We start from the raw sequence: 22,837 nt of genomic DNA, 5'->3' as shown, positions 1-22,837 counted from the left end.
TGCATCCACAAACTGCTGCTATAATTACAACGCGCTCTTCGAACTCTTTCTTCGGCGAGAATAAACATTGGTACTGCGGCTCTTGCTTAAAATACAGCAAAAAGTGTATGTGTGTATTTGTTTCAGTGTTTCTTTTTTTCTTTCGCTAAACTTCTAAATAGGACTCTATCTTTTTTCTCTGTACAACTTTTTATTTGTTTGTTTTCTTTTTTGCACTAAACTACACGATGATTAGAAAAGAAACTTTGTGTTTACTCTTTCGATTCTGGTAATGCTAAATGTGTTTGTTTAACGTGTATTTGCATGTTAGTTTCTTATTTTTTTTTTCTTCAGAATATTTATTTACAAAGATACACAAAACCTTCCCTTGTTTTTTGTTTAACCTTTCTTGGCTACACTTTTGTTATTATTATGTTTCTCCTTTTTTCTATCTAAACCGTTTATTTTTCCTACAATTTCTATTCTTTCCCCAAAAATAATTCTAAAAGAAAACGACAATAACTAAAGTCATCAAACAATTGTCTTACATTCCATGTTTCAATTTTTTTCAGTTTTCTCACCTGTTCAACAGTGACGGCGGCTTGGCTACCTTTTCGTTTATTTTTATCGTTATTTTTACAACTCTTTCAACTGGTAAATGTAAGGAAAGATGGGTGTGCACTGAAAGTAGTTTTTGATCTAGTAAAATGTGTGTGTGTGTTTTTTTTTGTTTTGTTTGTTTGTATAATTCAATTTATCTACTAGTTTTGGGACGAGCCCGGCTCCTCTCAGAAGTCAGGCCAAACAATTCTGACATTTCGTTCACTCGTTCGCTTTCATTCCAGGTGAAGATTTTTCTCTTGTTTCGCTTACTGTTTGGGGCAGTTGAGGGTGACGAGAAAGAGTGAGAATTCAAGGATTGTTTATTTGGATGGATGTTTCGTTTAACATGTAGTTTAAAATCAGTATTTTTTCTTAATTTGATCATTTTTGTTACAACTAATCTTCAATTGTTTTTAAAAATTCCTTTGGAAGAAATTTTTGAATAAAAATTGATCGGACAATACCAGTTTTGTTTTCATTACCATAAATTTAAAAAAGGCTAAAATGTCAAACTTCGAGTGGACTACAATAATCATGTCAGAAATCTCATTGCCCAAAATTCACTGCCCTCCTTTCCGTCGCGGTCGCCAAATTCTCAGCAAAAAGAATGTTTAGTCTCCATCTTATGTTTGCACAATGCCTTGCGACATTTTCAAAATAAAATCAGCCAACGCAGTTCAACAGGACGTAGTGCGTGGTCAATTCTCAATCCCCCCTTTCGCATTATTTTATTACGGCATTCTGAGAAAACAAAAGAATCTTCGGCGAGTGTGCGTGAACGAGAGCAAGAGAAGGAGTGATAGAAAGAGAATGCTCTTGCTTGGCAATCACGAAATAAAAGAGGAGAACGCAAAAACTATAGTGATATTTTGATGATGGCATCATCAAATGATAGTTTTTTCTATCACTCATTTACAACCAGGGTTGCCAGGTTGCCAGATAAATCTGGGAATGCCAGATTTTTCAAGTGTCTGCCAGAACAAAGATTCACCCTTTCCTGTGCCAGATATTGACAGATTTTGGCCGATTTTTCAATTTATACCCATTTTGAATAACTTTTTGATTAAAATGAACGAATTTAATTGAAAATAACAAAATAGATCGTGTCTATCTTAAAGAAAATGCCATAAAATCAGTCAATTCATCTTAATTCTACAATCTTTTGGATTAATTTATTTCCTCCAACCCCTTCGCTATTCAAAACTGTTAGATTTTTGTCCGCCAGATTTTTCCAGATTTTTAAAATTTTGACCTGGTAACCTTGTTTACAAAGTTCCTCTCAGATTCCAAAATATCTATTTAGTTTTCTTCCAGTTAGTTTCCCTTCAGTTAGTTTTCCTCTAGTTAGTATAACTCGCCTTCGCACAAAGCCGTCGTTTCTGGTTGCACCGGAAGCAAAGCAAGATCGCCCCAGCAGCTGGACACCGAGTTGCGGCTGAGGACAAAACGCAAAGGCCAGCAGAGCCAACCAAGACCCCTACACAATCCCCTTCCCTTCCCACGCCTTGTCCTTAACATCAATCCCTTCCCTACTAACCCCGAGTAGGCCGCGGGTAATCGGCTCCCCCCCACTAACATTTACACACAAGATCCTCTGTAATTATTAAGCCAAATGTAATTACAAAAGCCGACTCGGTCCTAACCAGGTCCCAGTACCGAAAAGGACCTAATAAAAATAATTTAAAAAAAAAAAAAAAAAAAAAAAAAAAAACCTTGTTTACAACAGTGGATGCTTTCATCATCTTGTTCAATTTTAATTAAAATAAAATTTAATCAAATTTTATTGACTTCATTTTTTCCTAAGATAAGCAAAATCTTAAGGTGGTATTCTACTGAGAAAAACGTTCTGCAAATTTGTCAGACAACAGTTTCCTTAAGGACGTATTAGACTACGACAAATGAACAAACAAACTCGCAAACAGACAATTTTGCGAATTTGACAAGCTGTCGAACACAAAAAAATACGAGCTTGTTTGCCATAGTCTAATAGCTTCTTCAGCCAACTTCACCGTTACTTCACTGGGAAAACAAAGTTTTGAATGTGTTTATTTTGAAAAGTTTGCAATTCAAGTTTCCTGCAGTAAAGTAATGCCAGCTTAGTACATGATGCAAATCATTTGCTGTCAAATCAAAATTTATAATAATAATAATTTATAATAATTTCAAAAAACTATGATAAATTTTCAAAATTATTGAAAAGGGCTACTTATGTTGAAGCATCAATTCTAGCCAATTACAATTCTTTGCCTTATTTGAATTTTTTTACTCGAAATCGTAAAAGATACGAAATTTAATAAAAAACATTTTTGTACATCAATTTAAAACGTTTTGTACTTAGTTTATTTGATATCACATTTTTAGAATAAAAAAAAATATATTTGAAAGTTTAGTTGAAAAATAGCTGTTTTTTTTTCGAAGTTCGAAAGCAAAACTTAAACATTTAAAATAATTTGTTAAACAAACAATTTCTTATTTTCAGGATAAATGGTTATGAAATTCTTTTTCTGCAATATTTAGTAAATTAAGGCTTAAACCGGCAACACTGATATCTCAAAATTTAATAAAATTTTCAATGCATGGTGTAATTACAGCTGACAACAACCGCTTCGCTGACGGTCATTCAATAGGTTTGAAAAATAAAATTCAATTAGATTATTGTTCTGGCATCACTGCCAGAAAAAAAATCGGTGATAATTGAAAATAAGAACCATAAATATTTATTATTTTAATAAAATTTTGGCTTGAATATTTACATTTAATTATAAAAGTAAATTTAAAATTTTGATGTTCTGGCAACCCTGTTAATTTGACGTACTTGGTTGAAGTACTTTTGAAATGCAATGCATTAGTTTTATTCAAACGCATTTTGCCATTTTTAGAGCATTTTGATACACATTTTGCTGCCTTCATATATTGCACTTGCAAATAGGTTAGCTGGCAACACTGTCTTAAGTCGTCATCACTTGAGTAAAATTTCGAGACCGGATGTTGTGAACTTAGTTGAAAATGTTCATTATTCTGAACAAAATTAAACAGAAATTTTCTTTCCGAAAGATCTTCCAATTTGGCAATTTGGCAGCACTGCCCAGATCTATCGTGACTTAAATGACCTTTATAGAACTTTCCAAAGCCGGATGCTGTAAATTTGGTAAAAAATTGCTACCCTTTTATTTGTTGACATTTGAAAAGCCTTTCTGGTAACACAATCTTAAATTTGATAATCTGGCAACCCTGATAGAATGTATGAAGTTTTAATATGTGAACATAATTGCAATCCCGAGAATTCGCGTTTTTTGTTTGTTTCGGAAGTGCCAATTATGTTGGAAAAATAATATTTAAATTCTCCTCATTATTTAGTTAAAAGATTTTTTTTTTTCAATATCAAGACAAATCGTTAGTTTGTATTTGTTAGTAAAAAAAATCAACTTGTTTTAATATTGATTATTTTTAAAATCAAATAATTTTTTTTTCAAAGGTACAAAAAAACCAAACCAAAATAAAAAAAAGGATCATTCCAGAATTCACTTTTTCTCGCCACCCTTCAACCAACAAACAGTTTTTTTTAACGAAGGTTAGAAACTGGTACATCTATCCGTGGTACTAAATATCAATAAAAATAAATTATTTTACTATGTACAATTTGGTTTCTTTTATTTCCACATTCTCTCGCATTCCACTTTCATTTGCTCGCAAATTTCCCAACGAATTCCTCCTTTCTTCTTCTCTGACTTAAATAAATAAATAAAATCTTCTCTTTCTCAATTGTTTTTTTTATTAACTTTGTTTCCTTCCTACTTTTACGTCACTGTGTAAATGTGTGTGTGTTTGCATTCGCTTTTTTTTTTGTTTAATTAAAGACTATGGAAAAGTTTTGCTCTATTCGACGAGTACTTTGTATGGTTATTGTTTCTGTGTTTGTGTGTGTGTAAAAACGTAAAACAATCCGGACACGGAGGGAAATAAATAAATAAATGGAAAAGTAGTACGACTGCTGTTTGCTAGTATTAGTGAGGGGTCACCTTTCGTTTCTATTTCGATTTGCTTGCTTGTATTTGTGTGAGAATCATGACGTCAGCGATCAACACCTTTTTTCCAGTTTTGTTTGCTCCACCAAACAGCAACAAATCGAGTAAAAATAACTTACTGTTTCTTTAATCTAATCGTCAACGATTAAATCGCTTCAAGGGAGAGGGGTGAAATTAACATTACTAGCTTTGTATTGCAGGGGGCGGTTTGCGTGGTGTTGGGCGTGAGCACTTCTCTTTTCATTCTCTCACTCTCACAAACGTTCATGTGATCAAATGACGTCACTCATTCTGCGTGCGGCGCACGCACCAACACCACCGCGCAACGTCCGTTTGTGTGTTTCTATTGTTTGCTGCTGTTGCTTTTTGCCGTTTGTTTTTTGTCTAATTAAATTCTGCCATTTTGTTTTATTTCTAATTTTTGGGGGAGGAACTTTATATAAATCAGACTTTAATTTGTACCTCGAGAATTGTTGGGTGTGTGTGTTGTGTGTTTTTATGTGTAGCTTGCTATTTCAATTTAATTTAAATTGTTTCGCTTTTTGCCGTGTTGGTTGTTTTCCTTGTGTGATTTTTAAAACTAAATTAGCACGTTGTTTGCCTTCTATGACTGCCTAATTTGCTAGGTTTTTATTTTCGTTCAATTATTCATTTTTATTTTGAGAAGTTAGGTTTTATTTTCAATAGAGATTGTGGCAAAAGTGTATATAAAGGACGTGAGAACTCAAGACAGTAAGCAAGAGAGCAACCCTCATTATGTCGCTTCCCACCTTTCGAGCAAAGGGTTACAACACTAGGAGAATGGGCAGAATCGAGTAAAATGAGAGTTTCTCTCTTGCTCACTGTCCTGTTACGAGTGCAATCATTCAAAACATTCGTAAGAATTAATAAATAAATCAATTTTCAAAATATTCCACTCACTACCAAATTCAACATTCATTTGAGTAATAGTTTGTACGATAATATTGGCAATAATCTCTTGGAAATTATTTTCAAAGCAAACTAAATGTTATTCTGTTCTCTGTAAAAATTGACAAAAGTTATTTTTTCATAATTTTGGCTAAAATTACTTTAAATCCAGTATGCTCACCTAAACTTCATGAAAAAAAATAATCAGAAAAGTAAAAAAATAGATTTAATAGAACAGTAAAAATTTCCAAAATTCTAAAATTAAAAAAAAACTTTAATTTCAAACCAAAACTTTCCGCAAACTGACAAAATGTTATTGTTTTACTAAAATTTGGTATAAAAGTAGTAAAAATTCTCTTGAATTTAAATAAAATCCATCAAAGTTATGTTTGAATTTACAAAACTTTAAGTGAAACTTGCTTTAATCTGGGTTAAAATAATAAAAGTTTAAATTAAATTTTACAAGCATTCAAATAAAATTTATTAAAATTTCGACAACACTTAAAATTAATAAAATTTAAGGCAAAGTAACCATAATTTCATATTTTTTGTTCAATTTCTGTAAGACTCATGTATTTTTTTTTAAATATGTCAAATCTTCCTAAATCAAAAATGTTGTTTCAAGAAAAAAATACTGAAAAATAAAAAAATCCCTTTCATTGATCTCAAAATTACTAACTTTAGTAGTAAATTTACTATTTTTTTGTCAAAATAATCATAATTTGATTTGAGTAGTAATAATCAATCTCTCTAAAAGTTAAGAAGTTTAAGAAAAAAATCTCTATTTTTTATAAAACAGAGAAAAATAAATAAAATTTAGCAGAATAAATAATAAAAAAAACAAAAACTATAAAAATATATAAATTAGACATACATTTTAATAACTTTCTAAAAAAATCAGGTTAATCTTGAATGAAATTTGGTAAAATTTAATTTCTTAGGGAAAAACAAAATAAGTTGAAACAATGCCGAAAATTTAAGTGAGTATATTAATTTTTTTAATAAAATTAAAAAAAATAAAAAACTTTTTTTAGTTGAAAAAACTTGAATTTAGTTTTATTTTACTCAAATTGTTTAAATTTTAGAAGAAATTATCAAAATTTATATAAAATTACCAAAACAATGAAAATATCCTTAACTAAAGAAAAACCCATAATTTTTCGAAAAATTACCAACATTTAGTTTGAAAACAACAAATTACAATTGTAAATACAAAAATAAAAAGTAAAACAAACTTCTGATCCAATTTTGCCAATTTTCTCTAAAATTTGAAAAAAAATGCCAAAGTAAAGGTTAAATTTTCAAAAAATATTTAAGCTGTAATTTAACCAAAAAATATTACAATTTTTTTGTAAGGCAACCTAAGTTTGATTAAAATTGTCTAGTGAAAATTAACACAGTGTAGGGTGATTTTAACTAAATTTTAGCAAAACTTTGAGGAAAAAAATCAAAACATTTGTTTAATAATAACCTCAGTTTAAGTTTAATTAAAATGACCTTAAATTCGTATAATTTAAAAAAAAACTATTTTTCTATTTTTCAAACTTATCATTAAAATTAACTTAAATTTCATTTAAATTTACGTGAATTTAAAACAGAATCTTAATATTTCTTTCAAATCAAATACATTTTAATTAAAGTATCGGAACTTTAAGTAAAATAACAATAAAAAGACTTTTTTTTCAAAACATTCACATTTACAAAAACCAAAATTCATTCAATATATTTTTTTTAATTTAAATTAAAATCTGACTTAAAAATAATTCATCGTGTTAATTTGAAGGAAGAAAAAAATTGTTTTGAATTTCAGTAAATGTAAAAATGAATGTCAATTAATTCAGTTAAAAGAAGAATTTGAGATTATTCGATTAGAGTAAAATTTACTCAAAAAATGTGTCCACGTGTTTTATGGATGACCCGTTAAGTCAAATGGGAATCTAAACAATCCAAATTTAATTTTATAAATATTGGAAAATTTAAAAAAAAAAACAATTTGGACAAATTTGCAACGGATTTTCATCAAACTTTCTATATAAAATTTTAAAACGTAATCAAAAATTAAATTAAATTTTATACACGCACATCCAAAATCAACCATATTTTATCAACCCTGAACCTCATTAGATTAATTAATTAAGTGGTGAGGCAAGTGAGAAATTTGGATGAATTCCATTCACAATTGGATCAGTTTTAATGAGTAAACTCTCATTTTACCTTTTCCTAACTTACCCATTATTGTGTTGATTCAGTTTTATCAAATTTTAAGTTTTATGAGTGTACTTTTTTGTAACCATAGCAGGCTACCAAATTATCCAAGGCCAAAAGCCAAACTGAAACAACCTTGTCTAAGTTTGACGTTTGCTGAGGGTGCAGCAAAAGTAAACAAAATGGTATCGTACTCGATCTGTCAAAACCTACCAAAATCTCTATCGAAAGATACCAATTTCTCCACGAACAAAAAAAAGGCAGTCCCATTTCCAACACTATTTCGCTCCATTTTCAACATGACATAACCAAAAAGAAAAATAAAATAGTTTCTAATATTTACAGAAAGCAAAAAACAGTTTTCTTTTTGCCTGCATCTCTTTCTACACATTCCTGCCTTTAAAAAACACTTTTCGTTTTAATCCGTAACGCAACTAGCGCAAATATAACCTAAAACAATGGGAGCGCTTTGTTTGTTAGTTTGCTTGTGGTGGTGGTGGATGCTTGCTAGCTTTAACTTTCGTCTGCCTGCCTGTCTCTGGTGGGATTGAAAAAACAATAATGACTCGATTTAACAAAAAAGAAAATCTGTATTTGTTTACTTTGCGTGTGTGTTTGTTTGTGTATAAGTGAGCAACCTAAAACTAAACAAAAAAAAATATAGTTATTTTTTCTTTCTTTTTTTCTTCTTCATAATAATAGTATTGCTTTAGCGAACTGGTCAGTCTGTCTTTTGCCTTACATTTTCAGTGTGGGTGTGTGTGTGTTTTGACGTTTCTATTGTTCCGTTGCTGCTGCTTGTGTTTGTTTGTTTACTTTGAAAGAAATGGTAGCTTGCTGGGGTTACGAAATCTTTCTCGTTCGTTTGTTTTTTCTACTAGAATTCCTAAACGCCTATAAATATACATGTATAAGAAAAGAAAAAAAATAAATGGGTGAGAGTTTTGTGGTGGGGCCGCGAGAACAATAACCTAATTTGTGTAGCTTAACTTTTTCGTTTTGTTTTTGTTTTTCTCTAAAGGAAGGAGGGGTCAGTTAGCACGATTTGTTTGTGTTCGATCTTTTTGTTTTGCCTTAATTTTCATGGTTTGTAATAGCCTCTTTTGGTTGTTTTTTTTGTTGTGAGTTGTTTTTGTTTTGTGATTTGTGTGTTTTGCAATCTTCCTCTCTCTTTCTATTTGCTTACTTTGAAGGGGTCGTTCAAAACAAAGAACAGAATTTCGCACGCGCTGGATGGATTGGATGGTTTTTTTGTTTGTTTGTGTTTTTGTGGTGTTGGTGATGCCTATCTAAGTGTTAGTTACAATGCGTTTGTTTTCTTTCCTTAAGCGTGTGATTGTGTGTGAGCGACCTTATTGTTTAAATAAAATTTTCTTGTGTTTGTTTTAAATACTTGTTTACTGCGCTCTGCTCTATGGCCCATTCAATGCGAGAGTGTTTTCTGTGTTCTTCTGAACGCAGCGCGCGCCATCCCGTGGCGGGATCGCGAAGCGCGCCTCTATTGTTTGCTTCCAAGTGTGGTGCGCGCCATCTGTTGGCGAGCACTCGGAACTTTCTGTGTGTTTCGGGGGTCGTTTTACACTCCGCCGGACCCGCTGCTGCTGGGCACGAATCCGTTCCTCAACCGAGGCGGAATCGACGCCGCTGCCAGTTCCTTGCGGACTTCTGGCCGGGTCGCCGGCGGAATCACTCGCCCGTTGATTCTACTGCCTGTTGATGGTGGATTTGCTGCCGGAACTCTGCTGCCGATCGCGTCAAACTCCTTCCCGTAGGGATCCGAGTCGCCGGTCGTCGTCGCAGGTTGTACGCTGAAAAACTGCTGCTGATTCTGTTGCTGCTGCTGCTTCTGGAACCTCGATTGCTGCTGTGGTGGAGGCGGAATCGCCGGAATGGACCGCGCCGTGTCCTCCAGGAACCGACTGCCCGGGGCGCTGTTCACATAGTCGTGAACCTGACCCGCCCCGACCGCCCTCGTCCCCGGACTCACACTCCGGCTCTTGCCCCGGCTGCCCCGTTGGCTGGTGCTGCGACGAGTTTCGTGGCCCCCAATCACCACCTGTTCCAGCAGGGCGGCGTGACCGTTGCTCATGGCGTCCTCGTCGTCCTGTTGATCTGTCCCCACCTCCTCCCCGTCGTCAATATCCCTACTCGCTCTGTCCCCGTCCCCGTCGTCGTCGTCGACCTCCTCGTCCTCTTCGGCAATGGTACCATCAATATCTCTACTATATGATATGGCTAATGAATCACAGATCAATCGGTTACCAAGTTGTTCTCTGTGTGGGAAGAAAAGAAATTCAAGCAAATAGAGTCGTTTAGTATTTTTTCTGAACAAAAGTTGGGCGAAGAGTGTTGCCGGAAACCCGAGGCCGAAAAGGTATGTATTCAAAACTCAAATCGGTGTTGATGGTGGACAATTTTGAGGTTAGGGCACACTCGCACGCGTTGTGTTTTTTAATACAGCAAACTCCTCTTTTTACGCGAAGGCTTGTATTTCTTCGTCTTTGCTTAAAAAGAGGGTTTGCTGTAACAGAGTTGAAGCTGAACAAGATATAATTTCAAAAGCATGCTGAAAATGTAATTGCTGTGTTTCAATAAATAGAAAATTAGCGACATGAGCCTCGTTTTCTCTCCTAGGACGGAATAAATAAAATGTTTTTCGAAAATTACAGACTGATTAGCAAATTTGAATGTGTTGGTGGGAGAGCTGTCAAAAGCAAACAATTTAGAAGACTAAATTAGTAGGATTCACTTGTAAGTTTCAATGCCGCCACTTTGACCACCATCTCAAGCAGGTATTAAACTATGACAAACAAATAAACAAACTCGATTTTTTGTTACAGTTTGTCATTTTACCAAACTCGCAAACTTCTATGCATGCTAACGTCTCAGCGTACGAATGCAGGCAAACTTCCAAATTGTCAGAAAGTGCAAGTTTATTATTCATAGTCTAATACCTGCTTTAGATTACGAAAGTATTTTTGGAAAAATAATTGAAACTCAAGTTTCGTAATTCGTAATAAAAACTTAACTTTTTTTTCAATTTAGAAATACAGTCATCCCACATATTCGGAACACCCACAAATTCGAAACACTTTTATGATAATTTGTCAATAGCATGCCAAAAAGTAGCTGTTCTGTCGACCTTAGTATTTTTAGAACTTTCATTTGGACATTATCTTGCTATTTCACTAGTAAAAGAAGTACTTTTTGAACAAAAAACTTCATTCCAACACTAATTTGTCCAGATCAGCAAAACACTGCCTCCAAATGGCCTGTTCCATAATTGTGGGATGTTATTGTGCCTCCCACAATTGTGGAACACCTGAATTTAACTGATATTTTCACAAAAAAAGTTATCAAACCATGTATAAAACATCGCTAAGCTTGAGTTTCATTGCTTTCAGTGTGTGAAATCATTATTTGGTAATAAATATGTACTTCTAGAGAGATCCAAAGTTTGTTTACATTCGTAAGAAAAAAGTGTTCCGAATTTGTGGATTTCAAGGGTCAAAGTAATTCTTCAAAAACTTCATATAAAAGTTAAAATTTGCAGATGTTCGATACAGCATTCGAAAGACGCAAGAAAAGCTTTCAAATAAAGGTAAAAACGAATCATTAAGTTTAATTATCGATTTGCTATGATTTTTGAACATTGGCCAATCTGGAAACCGTTCCGAATATGTGGGATGACTGTATTGCCTTTTCATGCCAAAAGTATTGATTTTTCTTTTGACTTTTCCCTTTGGTTTTTAAACGTTGTTGGCCTTTCAAAATTCAGATTTTTTATAGGTTCTGGCCGCATTTTTTTAACTTTTCAAAAATACAGGCAGAGGCAAACATTTTGTGATACTATTATTTATAATACATAATAGTTATTATTATTAACACATTTGTAAAACTCTCGTTTATAATAATTCGTTACCCATGTGCTTCCTTGTACTAGAGCAATTCTCCACGAAATCGGTATTTTTTTAGAATTTTAATTTTTGTATTTTTTAATCCGACTGAAACTTTTATGGTGCCTTCGATATGCCCAAAGAAGCCATATTGCATCATAAATTTGTCCATATAATATCCCATACAAATTTGGCAGCTGTCCATACAAATACGATGTATGAAAATTCAAAAATCTGTATCTTTTGAAGGAATTTTTTGATCGATTTGGTGTCTTCGGCAAAGTTGTAGGTACGGACTACACTGAAAAAAATGACAATTTTTGGAGATTTTTTTATTTATCTTTTTGTTACTAAAACTTGAAATGCAAAATAACACTATTTTTATTTTTTATTTTCATTTTTTTATACGTTTTAGGGGACATCAAATGCCAACTTTTCAGAAATTTCCAGAATGGGCAAAAAATCTTTGACCGAGTTATGAATTTTTCAATCTATACTGATTTTTTCAAAAAATCGAAATATCGATCGCAAAAATTTGTCAACTTCAGTTTTCGTTTTAAAATCAATTTTGCAATCAAAAAGTACTCTAGTGAAATTTTGATAAAGTGTCCCGTTTTCAAGTTAAGGCCATTTTTAGGTAACTTTTTTGAAAATAGTCGCACTTTTTTAAATAAGTGCACATGTTTGCCCACCTTTGAATTTTTTTTTTTGTAATTCTCTATATTTTGCTTTTTTGAACTTTGTTGATACGACCCTTAGTTGCTGAGATATTGTCATGCAAGTGTTTAAAAACAGGAAAATTGATGTTTTCTAAGTCTCACCCAAACAACCCACCGTATTCTAATGTTGATATCTCAGCAACTAATGGTCCGATTTACAATGTTAAAAGATGAAACATTCGTAAAGTTTTCCGATCTTTTCGAAAAAAAATATTTTCAAAATTTTTGAATCAAGACTAACATTTCAGAAGGGCCGAATATTCAATATTACGCCTTTTTAAAATTTTAGTCTTGGCTTAAAAATTTTTAAAATTTTTTTTTCGCAATGATCGTAAAATTTCACGAATGTTTCATATTGCAAATCGGACCATAAGTTGCTGAGAAATCGATGTTAGAAAATGGTGGGTTGTTTGGGTGAGACTTAGAAAACATCAATTTTCCTGTTTTTAAACATTTGCATGGGCAATATCTCAGCAACTAAGGGTCGTACCAACAAAGTTCAAAAACGCAAAATATAGAGAATTTTCTCAGCTTTTCAAAAATATTTTTTTCTAAAGTAGGCAAACATGTACACTTATTTTACAAAAATAAATAGTGCGACTTTTTTCAAAAAAGTGACCTGAAAATGGCCTTAACTTGAAAACAGTGCACTTTATCAAAATTTCACTAAAGTACGTTTTGATTGTAAATTTGATTTCACATCGAAAGATGATGTTGAAAAATTTTTGCGACCAATATTTCGTTTTTAAATCAGGCTGGTACAAATATTTTTAAAAGTTTTTGTCACCCCCTCCCCCTCCAAAATTTTAAGTGCAGCCAGCTGAAATCAAATTAAAATACATTCTTCTGCGTTTAAAATCATTTTTAGCATGTTTGGGTTTATTAAAAAATCTTAAGATTTTTTGAAAATTTTCGATGCAAAATCTTTTTTTTCGATATAATTTTTGTTTTTGTCAGATCTTAGATTTTTTGAAAACTAATGATTGCAAAACAACTGAACTAAAAAAAATGCATTTTAAAACACTTTTTTCATTTAAATGTGAAGACTATGGCTTGTTATTTTAACAGACCCCCCTTGACCTCGGCCAGGGCCGAAGGTCAAAAACTTTTCAAGTACTTTTTGATTGCAAATTTGATTTTACATCGAAAAATGAAGTTGAATTTTTTTTGTGACCAATATTTCGATTTTTTGAAAAATAATCAGTATTGATTCAAAAAATCATAACTCGGTCAAAGATTTTTTGCACAACCTGGTAATTTCTGAAAAGTTAGCATTTTATGTCCTATAAAACATATCAAAAAATAAAAAAATAAAAATAGTGTTTTTTTGCAAATTATGTTTTAGTGAGAAAAAGGTTAAATAAAAAATCACCAGCATCTTTTTTTACTGTATATCATTTTTTTTTCAGTGTAGTCCATATCCATACCTACAACTTTGCCGAAGACACCAAAACGATCAAAAAATTCCTTCAAAAGATACAGATTTTTGAATTTTCATATGGATAATTCTCTGCCAACTCACACGAAATCTGGAAAAGTTGCCCCGACCCCTCTTCGATTTGCGTGAAACTTTGTCCTAAGGGGTAACTTTTGTCCCTGATCGCGAAACCGAGGTCCGTTTTTTGATATATCGCGACGGAGGGGCGGTACGACCCCTTCCACTTTTGAACATGCGAAAAAAGAGGTGTTTTTCAATAATTTGCAGCCTGAAACGGTGATGAGATAGAAATTTGGTGTCAAAGGGACTTTTATGTAAAATTAGACGCCCGATTTGATTGCGTACTCAGAATTCCGAAAAAAATGTATTTTTCATCGAAAAAAACACTAAAAAAGTTTTGAAAATTCTCCCATTTTCCGTTACTCGACTGTAAACAATTTTGGAATCAGGGGTAAAAATTACCCCATAGGACAAAGTTTCACGCAAATCGAAGAAGGGTCGGGGCAACTGCTGTGTGAGTTGGCGGAGAATTACCCATATATCATTTATATATGGACAGCTGCTAAATTTGTATGGAAAATCATATGGACAAACTAATGATGCAAAATGGCATCTTTGGGCATACCGAAGGCACCAAAAAAGTTTCAGCCGGATTAAAAAATAAATAAAATAAAATTCTTTAAAAAAGACCGATTTCGTAGAGAATTTCTCTACTTACAAAAAAAATTTGAACACATTTGGATGTATCATTTCTGAGATATATCTATTTGAAGTTAGCACACCCAACTGGCAGTCGCATGATTGTGATGCATGGCGGCATGAAAGTATATCAGAATCTGCATGAAAACTGTCCTCATGCATTTTTTGCGATATAGGAGTATGACATTTTTGCCCGTTACCGACAATTATCGACATTACCGACGGCTTTTTGGTTGTATTTCACAAAAAAAAGACTTAGCAGAACGAGGATTGAACCACCAACTTCTTGGTTATTGATCCGACACGCTTCCACCGCGCCATGGACGCTTGATGAAAAGTGAGTGAAAGAGCACCAACATATGCTTCTCTTTGGAGTGTTGCTCGGGGACGGGCCAGCTTTATATGTGTTGGTGAGAACTGCAGATCGCTGACATAGGGGGATGGCGTCGCTATTTTTAGACCACGTTTTCCACTTTTTCTCATCGAAACCGACTACTTTATCGACTTCATTTTGCTGGGCGAGATAGGACGCCGTCTATTTTTAGACGATGACTCAGCACTTTTCCACTCTTGCGCTTAAAAAAACCAGGTGGCAGCACGATGTAACGCCACGTCCCTATTTTTACACGCGGGCAAAAATGATCTACGGGCTTGCTGCAAAAAATGTTATAAAATATGACATTTTCTGCAGCAAATCCAATGTTGCAGATTTTGAGATATATTTTTCCTTTGGGTGCAGTTTCAGAAAACGGGTGCCCCGATATCTCAACACTGCTTCGACCAAATCGAGAAAAGTTTAATTTAAAAAAAGATAATAATATTTTTTGTTTTTTTTTTTTTTTACAGGTAATCGTTTGTTTTTCATTTTTGTATTTAAAAAAAAAACAAAATTTTGAAAATCGGGCTTCGTCATAAACACAGGATATTTCTTGAGAGTCTTCACTCCAAATTTCTGTCAATTTGGTCCATCCCATCTCGAGATTTCGTTGCACCCGTAAATCAACTCGGTGTTTCGAGAAATACGAACAGAAAGTTTGACAGTTCGCTTTACGCATGGCGAATTTTTCAGTTTAAATCGTCTCTTTCTCAGTTAAATTATGAAATGCCTTGCTGTAACATTCAGGAGTGCTTGAACATCATCTTTTTAGCGGATTTGATAAATTTTCTGTAATATGAAATTTTGTGATTTTTTACAATTATGTAACCTTTTAATATACCTAAGAAGGTAAGAGGTTATACAGTAAATTCGATTTCCAATATTATCCCCTTGCTCGCACAGAACAGCCGAATCAACGGAATCAACAGAAAGATTTTGCTGGTTTTATTTTACTGATATTTGCCAACAAATTCTTCAACAAATAACTTGTAAAATCATCCGACTCGACGGATATATTTCATATTTTTACCTGTCACAGTTTCAAGTATTTTTAATTTTCAATGGGGAAAAAATAGCAGACTATCTCTTCGTTAATTATAATTCCAGCAGCCTTTCCCAATGTAGTTAACTGATTCTATAGCGAAAATGGTTCCACAAAACAGCGAAAATTTCTGCTAAACTGCAACTGCAATAGGGGGATGGCGTCGCTATTTTTAGACCACATTTTCCACTTTTTCTCATCGAAACCGACTACTTTATCGACTTCATTTTGCTGGGCGAGATAGGACGCCGTCTATTTTTAGACGATGACTCAGCACTTTTCCACTCTTGCACTTAAAAAAACCAGATGGCAGCGTGGTTGCGTTCTTTCTGCGAAAACGAAATAATCTTCGGCGAGTTTTCGTGCCAGAGGAAAAGAGTAACAGTGATGGAAAAAGAACATTCATGCTGGCAATCACAATTTAAAAGAAGAGAATGCACAAGTTTGTGTGACGGTCGCTATAACTTCTGATATTTTGGTGCAAGAATCATCAAGTGATAATTTTTTCTATCACTTAATTACGCATTGCAACGGCTGTGGAAACATCGGTTTTTTTTTTTATTTATTTTTGGGAAATGAACTGAACTACCGTCATCTGGGGTGACATTGGGTCTGGGGGGTCAGACGGGGTCATACAAATTTCAGCATTTTTGTAGAACCCAATGTCACCCCTGATGACGGTATCTGAAATGATCGATGCAAAGTCTTCTTTCACGTAAAAAATTCAAAAAAAAATGTTCTAATATTGCCATAAATATTTTAATATGAAACAGTGACAAAAACATCTGAAATTAATAAAATAAAATAAAACAGACAAAAACAACACCCATCTACACATACCAAAAGAGAGCAAACACAATCGAAACATGTACAAAAAAAAAACAGAAGATATAAAATTAATAGAGTAAAAGAAAAAGAAGCTTACAAAACGCTCACAATTGCAAAGCACACGGAACCCTACAAGTTTGCGAGATAGTGTAGGTTTTTTAAGAATGTGTGAAAGAAAAAGTTTAGTGTAAAAGATAAAAATAGAGAAAAAGGAGAGAGGATTGTGTGCACTTGTTTGTGTGTGTTCAAATCAAAAATATATATATCTTCTATTTCGAGCTTTAGGTTTTTTTCGGAATTTTCCAATTGATGTTTTTTTTTTTGTTTCGCCGATTTCAAACACAATCTTCAACTTTTCAACAACAACTTTTCTTGTTTTGCTGAAAAGTGAAATTTTGTGTTTTTTTTTTTGATTTCCTGCACAATTCTTTCTTTGCTTTGTTTGTTTTTTTGTTTGCTAATTTCTACAGAACCAAATATTGTAAGCCAAATCAGTACTAAACATTGCGCCAAAATGGGGGAGGTGGATGATTTTTCTTCTTATGATTTTGATGATTATTTTTTTGTTTCATGATGATGATAGATGTTATGATCATGTCGTTTGTTGGTTAAAAGATGGGATTCAAGGAACTTAAAGGTGTTAGCTTTTTTTTAGAAAAGGGAACGTTCAGGAACGATGCAACAACGACAGACGAGCTACCACGTGATTATTTTTTGTTGTGTTTTCTTTTGTGTGTGTGCAAAAAAGAGAGAGAGGGAGAGTTTTCTAACAAATTTTGAATTTTGAATACATTTTTGGACTCTTTTCTGGGTAGGACTAGCATACATCTTCTTATTTGATTTTTTTTTTAATTTGGTTTTTTTAAGAAATAGAAATATATATACTTTTTGACATTTACCTAGGGTGTGCTGTTCTCACCTTAGTGGCGAGTGCGGCGAGCGGATGGCGGCCGCCGTCGGGCCGTTGTTCGGCACCAGGTGGCTGTTGGTCAGCTCCATCGAGCACTCGTCGTCGTAGCCGACGTCCCCGAGGCGCATCTCCTCGTCCTCCTCGAGGTCGTCCTTGTCCAGGTCCTCCTCGTCTTCCTCCTCGACGTCGACGGCCCCGACGCGGACCCGGCCGCCCCGCAAACCGCCACCGCCGTGGACGATGCCGATGCCGATTCCGCCCACGCCCTCGTCGTCGTCGTCCCCGTCCGGGTGCAGCGGCGTCGTCACGTCGTCCATGTAGACTGCAGATGAATGTAAATTATTTTATTAAATGTAATTTTTTTTAAGCCCGATTATAGTTCTAAAGAAAAGTTCAATTCAAATTCAGTCCGACAATCTTCAGGGGTAGCTTTGTTCAATGATCGATGACAGGCAAACTGTGATTAAAAGCACAAAGCGATTTAAAAGATTTTAGCACAGACTTGTGGTCCCACATCTGTAGCCCTTTACACAAATAATAAAAACCAATCAATAAAACTACTAACATTGAAGATCAAGTTGAGTATGAAAATGTTTGCCATTTTCAATTGCAAATAGATAATATCTCGGGAGAGTTTTCAAAAAGCCGTAAGAGCCACTGACATTAATTTTCGATTTTCTCGAAAATGAAAAAAAAAATCATTTATTTTAAGTTTGGGGCACTTGAAGGACGTGTAGATGAACAATCTAGAACATTTTTGATTTTGGTTTTTCGTAAGCAGGTCGTATACAGACGCAAAAAGGACTTTGTTTACCAATGGCTCTTACGGCTTTTTGAAAACTAATCCGAGATATATTTTAAAGTTTTAATTTCGGGCCAAATCAAAGCGGTCGTATAGTTTTCAAGATTACGCAAATTAAAAAGAAACTCACTTTCATTATTCTTGTACCTCAACACCAAGTTCAAAACTATAAAAAAGACAATCAATAAGAAATTTTACTTTAAAAATGTTTTTAAACTACACTGTTAGGAAACAAGTTGTCTAAAAAAAATAACACACGAAAATAATCGATGGGTAAGTGGATGCAAAAATCAAGCATTTTTTAAGTTTTAAGGTAATTTTAAGTCACAATTTAAATAAACTTCAAAGTGAAGCTCTAGAAAAAAAATTTAGTAACTTTTATTTTACATTGCACATCGGCGGCCCCCTCGTCATTTTTCGTTCCGCCCAGTTCAGTTCAACACAAATGAACAATTGGGTCCTGAAATTAAGCCTTAATTTGAGATATTATTGTTCACCACGATAAAGCTGATTTTTCTGAGTACAATGACCCTATGTACGACCGCAAAGGATTTAAAATTGATTTTTTATTCAATTTTGAAAAATTAACTTCCAGGCCTTTTTTGACAGAAAAGGTCCTACTTGACAGCTCATTCCAAGGGGACCATAGTTGATCCATCGAAAAAATGTTGTCTTGTTAATTATGTTGTTTGCATTAAAATGAAAAAAAAGTGATCAGAAATATTTTTAACCGTGTTTTTTACCGTTGTACACAAAAATTGATACAGGGCTTTAGATCCCTATTCTAGAAGCGGCCGTGGCTGACTGGTCACAGTGTTCGCTTTGTAAGCGAATGGTCCTGGGTTAGATTCCCATCTGCTCCAAACGAGAAAGTATAGGAAATATAAAATCTTGAAACTCTGAACATGAACGAAAAATCAAAGTCGCTCGAATCGAGGTCCGATCCCCCGTCCTTTGGATTGGTAAGCAAAAATGCTAACCACTATGCCTTCGCGACTTGGTGAGCTATGTCTGGAATTAGGAATACTGTTACTATCAACTAAATACGCGCTGAGTCCTTGTCCATTTGACAAGGGTTCGGAAGTTCTAAATAATGTTTGAACCCGATTGGTGCAAACGTTCTTCAGGGCGGGGCTTGTCGATAAAGCTGAAGTACCTCGCGCTCGGCTAGCCAGCGTAGAAATGGGTCACCGAAGTTCGGCAGAGCTAACACCTTCCAAATGCCTATGCGAGTTATTTGCATGTATAGAATGTAGATCTAAAAATACATGGAAACAACTCAATTTGTAAGAAGCGACCGCGTGGTCCCGTTTGGTTGGTTGCACACACACACACACACACACACACACACACACACACACACACACACACACACACAGGGCTTTAGATCCCTATTCTCGGGTTAGTTTTCAAAAAGCCGTAAGAGCCACCATGACCTCCAACACTAATATTCGTGTTTCTCCATTTATCCTCTTTCATATATTTTTAGTTTGGGGCACATGAAAGACGTGTAGATAAACATTAAACAGTCTTAAGCATTTTTGAAATTGGTTTTTCGTAAGTAGGTCGAATACCGATGAAAACCGTCTTTTTGAAAACTAATCCGAGAATTTTATTTGTATTCGTGGGGGCCTTTCCTTTGATCAAATAAGCCATTTTGTGTTGTTGGCTCACCCGCACAAGTTTGTACACAATTGTGCAACTATCCAAGCAAAAAAAAAAATATCCATGCTAAAATGGTACGTAAATATTTCAAAATCTGTATCCTTTGAAAGAATTTTAAGATTGATTTGATGTCTTCGGCAAAATTTAAGGTATTCCGAAAAAATAAGTACACGGAAAAATAGTCGAGCTTAAAATATTATTTTTTGCACAAAAAAAATCCCGATAAAAATTACAGCCATTTTTGAAATTTTTGATATACTATTAGGAACAACACCTATAACTTTTAAACCATGATTTTATAAAAAATGTTGATTTACGGTAAAAATCCATTTTAGGCCATTTGTAAAGTTTGTTTTCGGGTAGCTGAAAATACACTATAGTTTTCTGTTTTGGACATTCAAAATTTAAAATCAACCGTGCAAAAAATAAATAGTAAGAAAGACACAAATGATAAAATTTGAGGTGCCTTCAATATGCCCAAAGAAGCCATTTTGCATAATTAAATTCTCCATATAATTTTCCATACAAATTTGGCAGCTGTCCATACAAAAATGATTTATGAAAATTCAAAAATCTGTATCTTTTGAAGGAATTTTTTGATCGTTTTCGTGTCTTCGGTAAAGTTGTAGGTATGGATATGGACTACACTGAAAAAAATGATACACGGTAAAAAAATTTTTGGTGATTTTTTATTTAACTTTTTGTCACTAAAACATGATTTGCAAAAAAAAAACTCTATTTTTAATTTTTTTTATTTTTTGATATGTTTTAGAGGACATCAAATGCCAACTTTTCAGAAATTTCCAAATTGTGCAAAAAATCTTTGACCGAGTTATGAATTTTTCAATCAATACTGATTTTTTTCAAAAAGTCGAAATATTGCTCGTAAAAATTTTTCAACTTCATTTTTCGATGTAAAATCAAATTTACAATGAAAAAGTACTTTAGTGAAATTTTGATAAAGTGCACCGTTTTCAAGTTAAATCCATTTTTAGGTGACTTTTTTGAAAATAGTTGCAGTTTTTCATTTTTTAAAATTAGTGCACATGTTTGCCCACTTTAAAAAAGAATATTTTGGAAGAGCTGAGAAAATTATCTATTTTTTGCTTTTTTGGACTTTTTTGATACGACCCTTAGTTGCTTAGATATTGCCATGCAATTAAACACTTAGACAGACTAACACAGACTAACATTTCAAAAGGGCCAAACATTCAATATTACGCCCTTTTAAAAAGTTAGTCTTGGTTTAAAAATTTTGAAAATATTTTTTTCGAAAGGATCGGAAAATTTTACGAATGTTTCATATTTTAACATTGTAAATCGGACCATTAGTTGCTGAGATATCGACATTAGAAAATGGTGGGTTGTTTGGGTGAGACTTAGAAAACATCAATTTTCCTGTTTTTAAGCACTTGCATGGCAATATCTCAGCAACTAAGGGTCGTATCAACATAGTTCAAAAAAGCAAAATATAGAGAATTTTTTCAGCTTTTCAAAAGTATTTTTTTTTTCAGAAGTGAGCAAACATGTGCACTAATATAAAAAAATGAAAAACTGCGACTATTTTCAAAAAAGTCACCTAAAAATGGATTTAACTTGAAAACGGTGCACTTTATCAACATTTCACTGAAGTACTTTTTAATTGCAAATTTGATTTTACATCGAAAAATACAGTTGAATTTTTTTACGACCAATATTTCGATTTTTTGAAAAAATCAGTATTAACTAAAAAAAATCATAATTCGGTCAAAGATTTTTTGCACAACTTGGAAATTTCTGAAAAGTTGGCATTTGATGTCCTCTAAAACATATAAAAAAATAAAAAAAATAAAATAGTGTTTTTTTGCAAATCAAGTTTTAGTGACAAAAATTTAAATTAAAAATCACCAAATTGTTTTTACATTTTAACTTTTTTTTTCAGTGTAGTCCATATCCATACCTACACCTTTGCCGAAGACGCCAAATCGATCAAAAAAATCCTTCAAAAGATACAGATTTTTGAATTTTCACATATCATTTTTGTATGGACAGCTGACAAATTTGTTTGGAAAATTATATGGAGAATCTAATAATGCAAAATGGCTTTTTTGGGCATACCGAAGGCACCAAAAAAGTTTCAGTCGGATTGAAAAATACAAATATTAAAATTCCAAAAAAAAAGCTAAGCTTCACTTCTTTTTTGATCTGTTAAATATTTTATGGAGAAGAGCATTAGAAATTTTCCCTATTTATTCAAAAATAAGCCGAATAAATATTTATAAAAATGCTCCAACAATATCTAAAATGATATTTTATAAAGAAAACTTTTAAGACAAGAAAAAAACTATTTTTCAAAACTGATTAATCAAAGGTCTTGATTGCTCCAAAAAGACTCATTCACAAGCGACCACAAATCGAACGCGATGAAAAACTTCTCTGACCATTTCTTTCCGTTTGTCACTTCCACACAGGGTTTCCAGGTTAAAATTTGAAAAATCTGGCAAGGCATCGATTAAAAATCTGGAAAAATCTGGCGGACAAAAATCTAACAGTTTTGAATAGCGAAGGGGTTGGAGGAAATAAATTAATCCAAAAGATTGTAGAATTAAGATAAATTGACTGATTTTATAGCATTTTCTTTAAGAAATACACGATCTATTTTTTTAAATTTTCAATTAAATTCGTTCATTTCAATCAAAAGGTTATTCAAAATGGGCATAAATTGAAAAATCTGGCAAAATCTGTCAATATCTGGCACAGGA

The 22,837-nt window shown here is 33.3% G+C and overlaps 1 protein-coding gene across 5 annotated transcripts in view; it reads right to left on the bottom strand.

Annotated features, from left to right (window-relative positions):
* Positions 1-8,590: 8,590 nt before the first annotated feature.
* Positions 8,591-22,837, bottom strand: part of LOC119767949 (insulin-like receptor) — a 263,166-nt gene continuing 248,919 nt past the window's right edge. For 4 of the 5 annotated variants that reach the window (XM_038258020.1, XM_038258017.1, XM_038258018.1 and 1 more), the window contains 2 exons: positions 17,639-17,951; positions 8,591-9,994 (listed from right to left, as the gene is read on the bottom strand). In XM_038258020.1, the coding sequence (XP_038113948.1) occupies positions 9,298-9,994; positions 17,639-17,951 (1,010 nt within the window). In that variant the 3' untranslated portion in view covers positions 8,591-9,297. Of the gene's footprint in view, positions 9,995-17,618; positions 17,952-22,837 lie in introns of all 5 variants that reach the window. The other variant, XM_038258022.1, reaches the window with a different exon arrangement.

The sequence above is a fragment of the Culex quinquefasciatus genome, chromosome 2 (genome assembly GCF_015732765.1).
Source record: "Culex quinquefasciatus strain JHB chromosome 2, VPISU_Cqui_1.0_pri_paternal, whole genome shotgun sequence".
Lineage (NCBI taxonomy): Eukaryota > Metazoa > Arthropoda > Insecta > Diptera > Culicidae > Culex > Culex quinquefasciatus.
The sequence above is the reverse complement of the archived record's forward strand: the minus strand, read 5'-3'. Positions and strand labels throughout refer to the sequence as shown.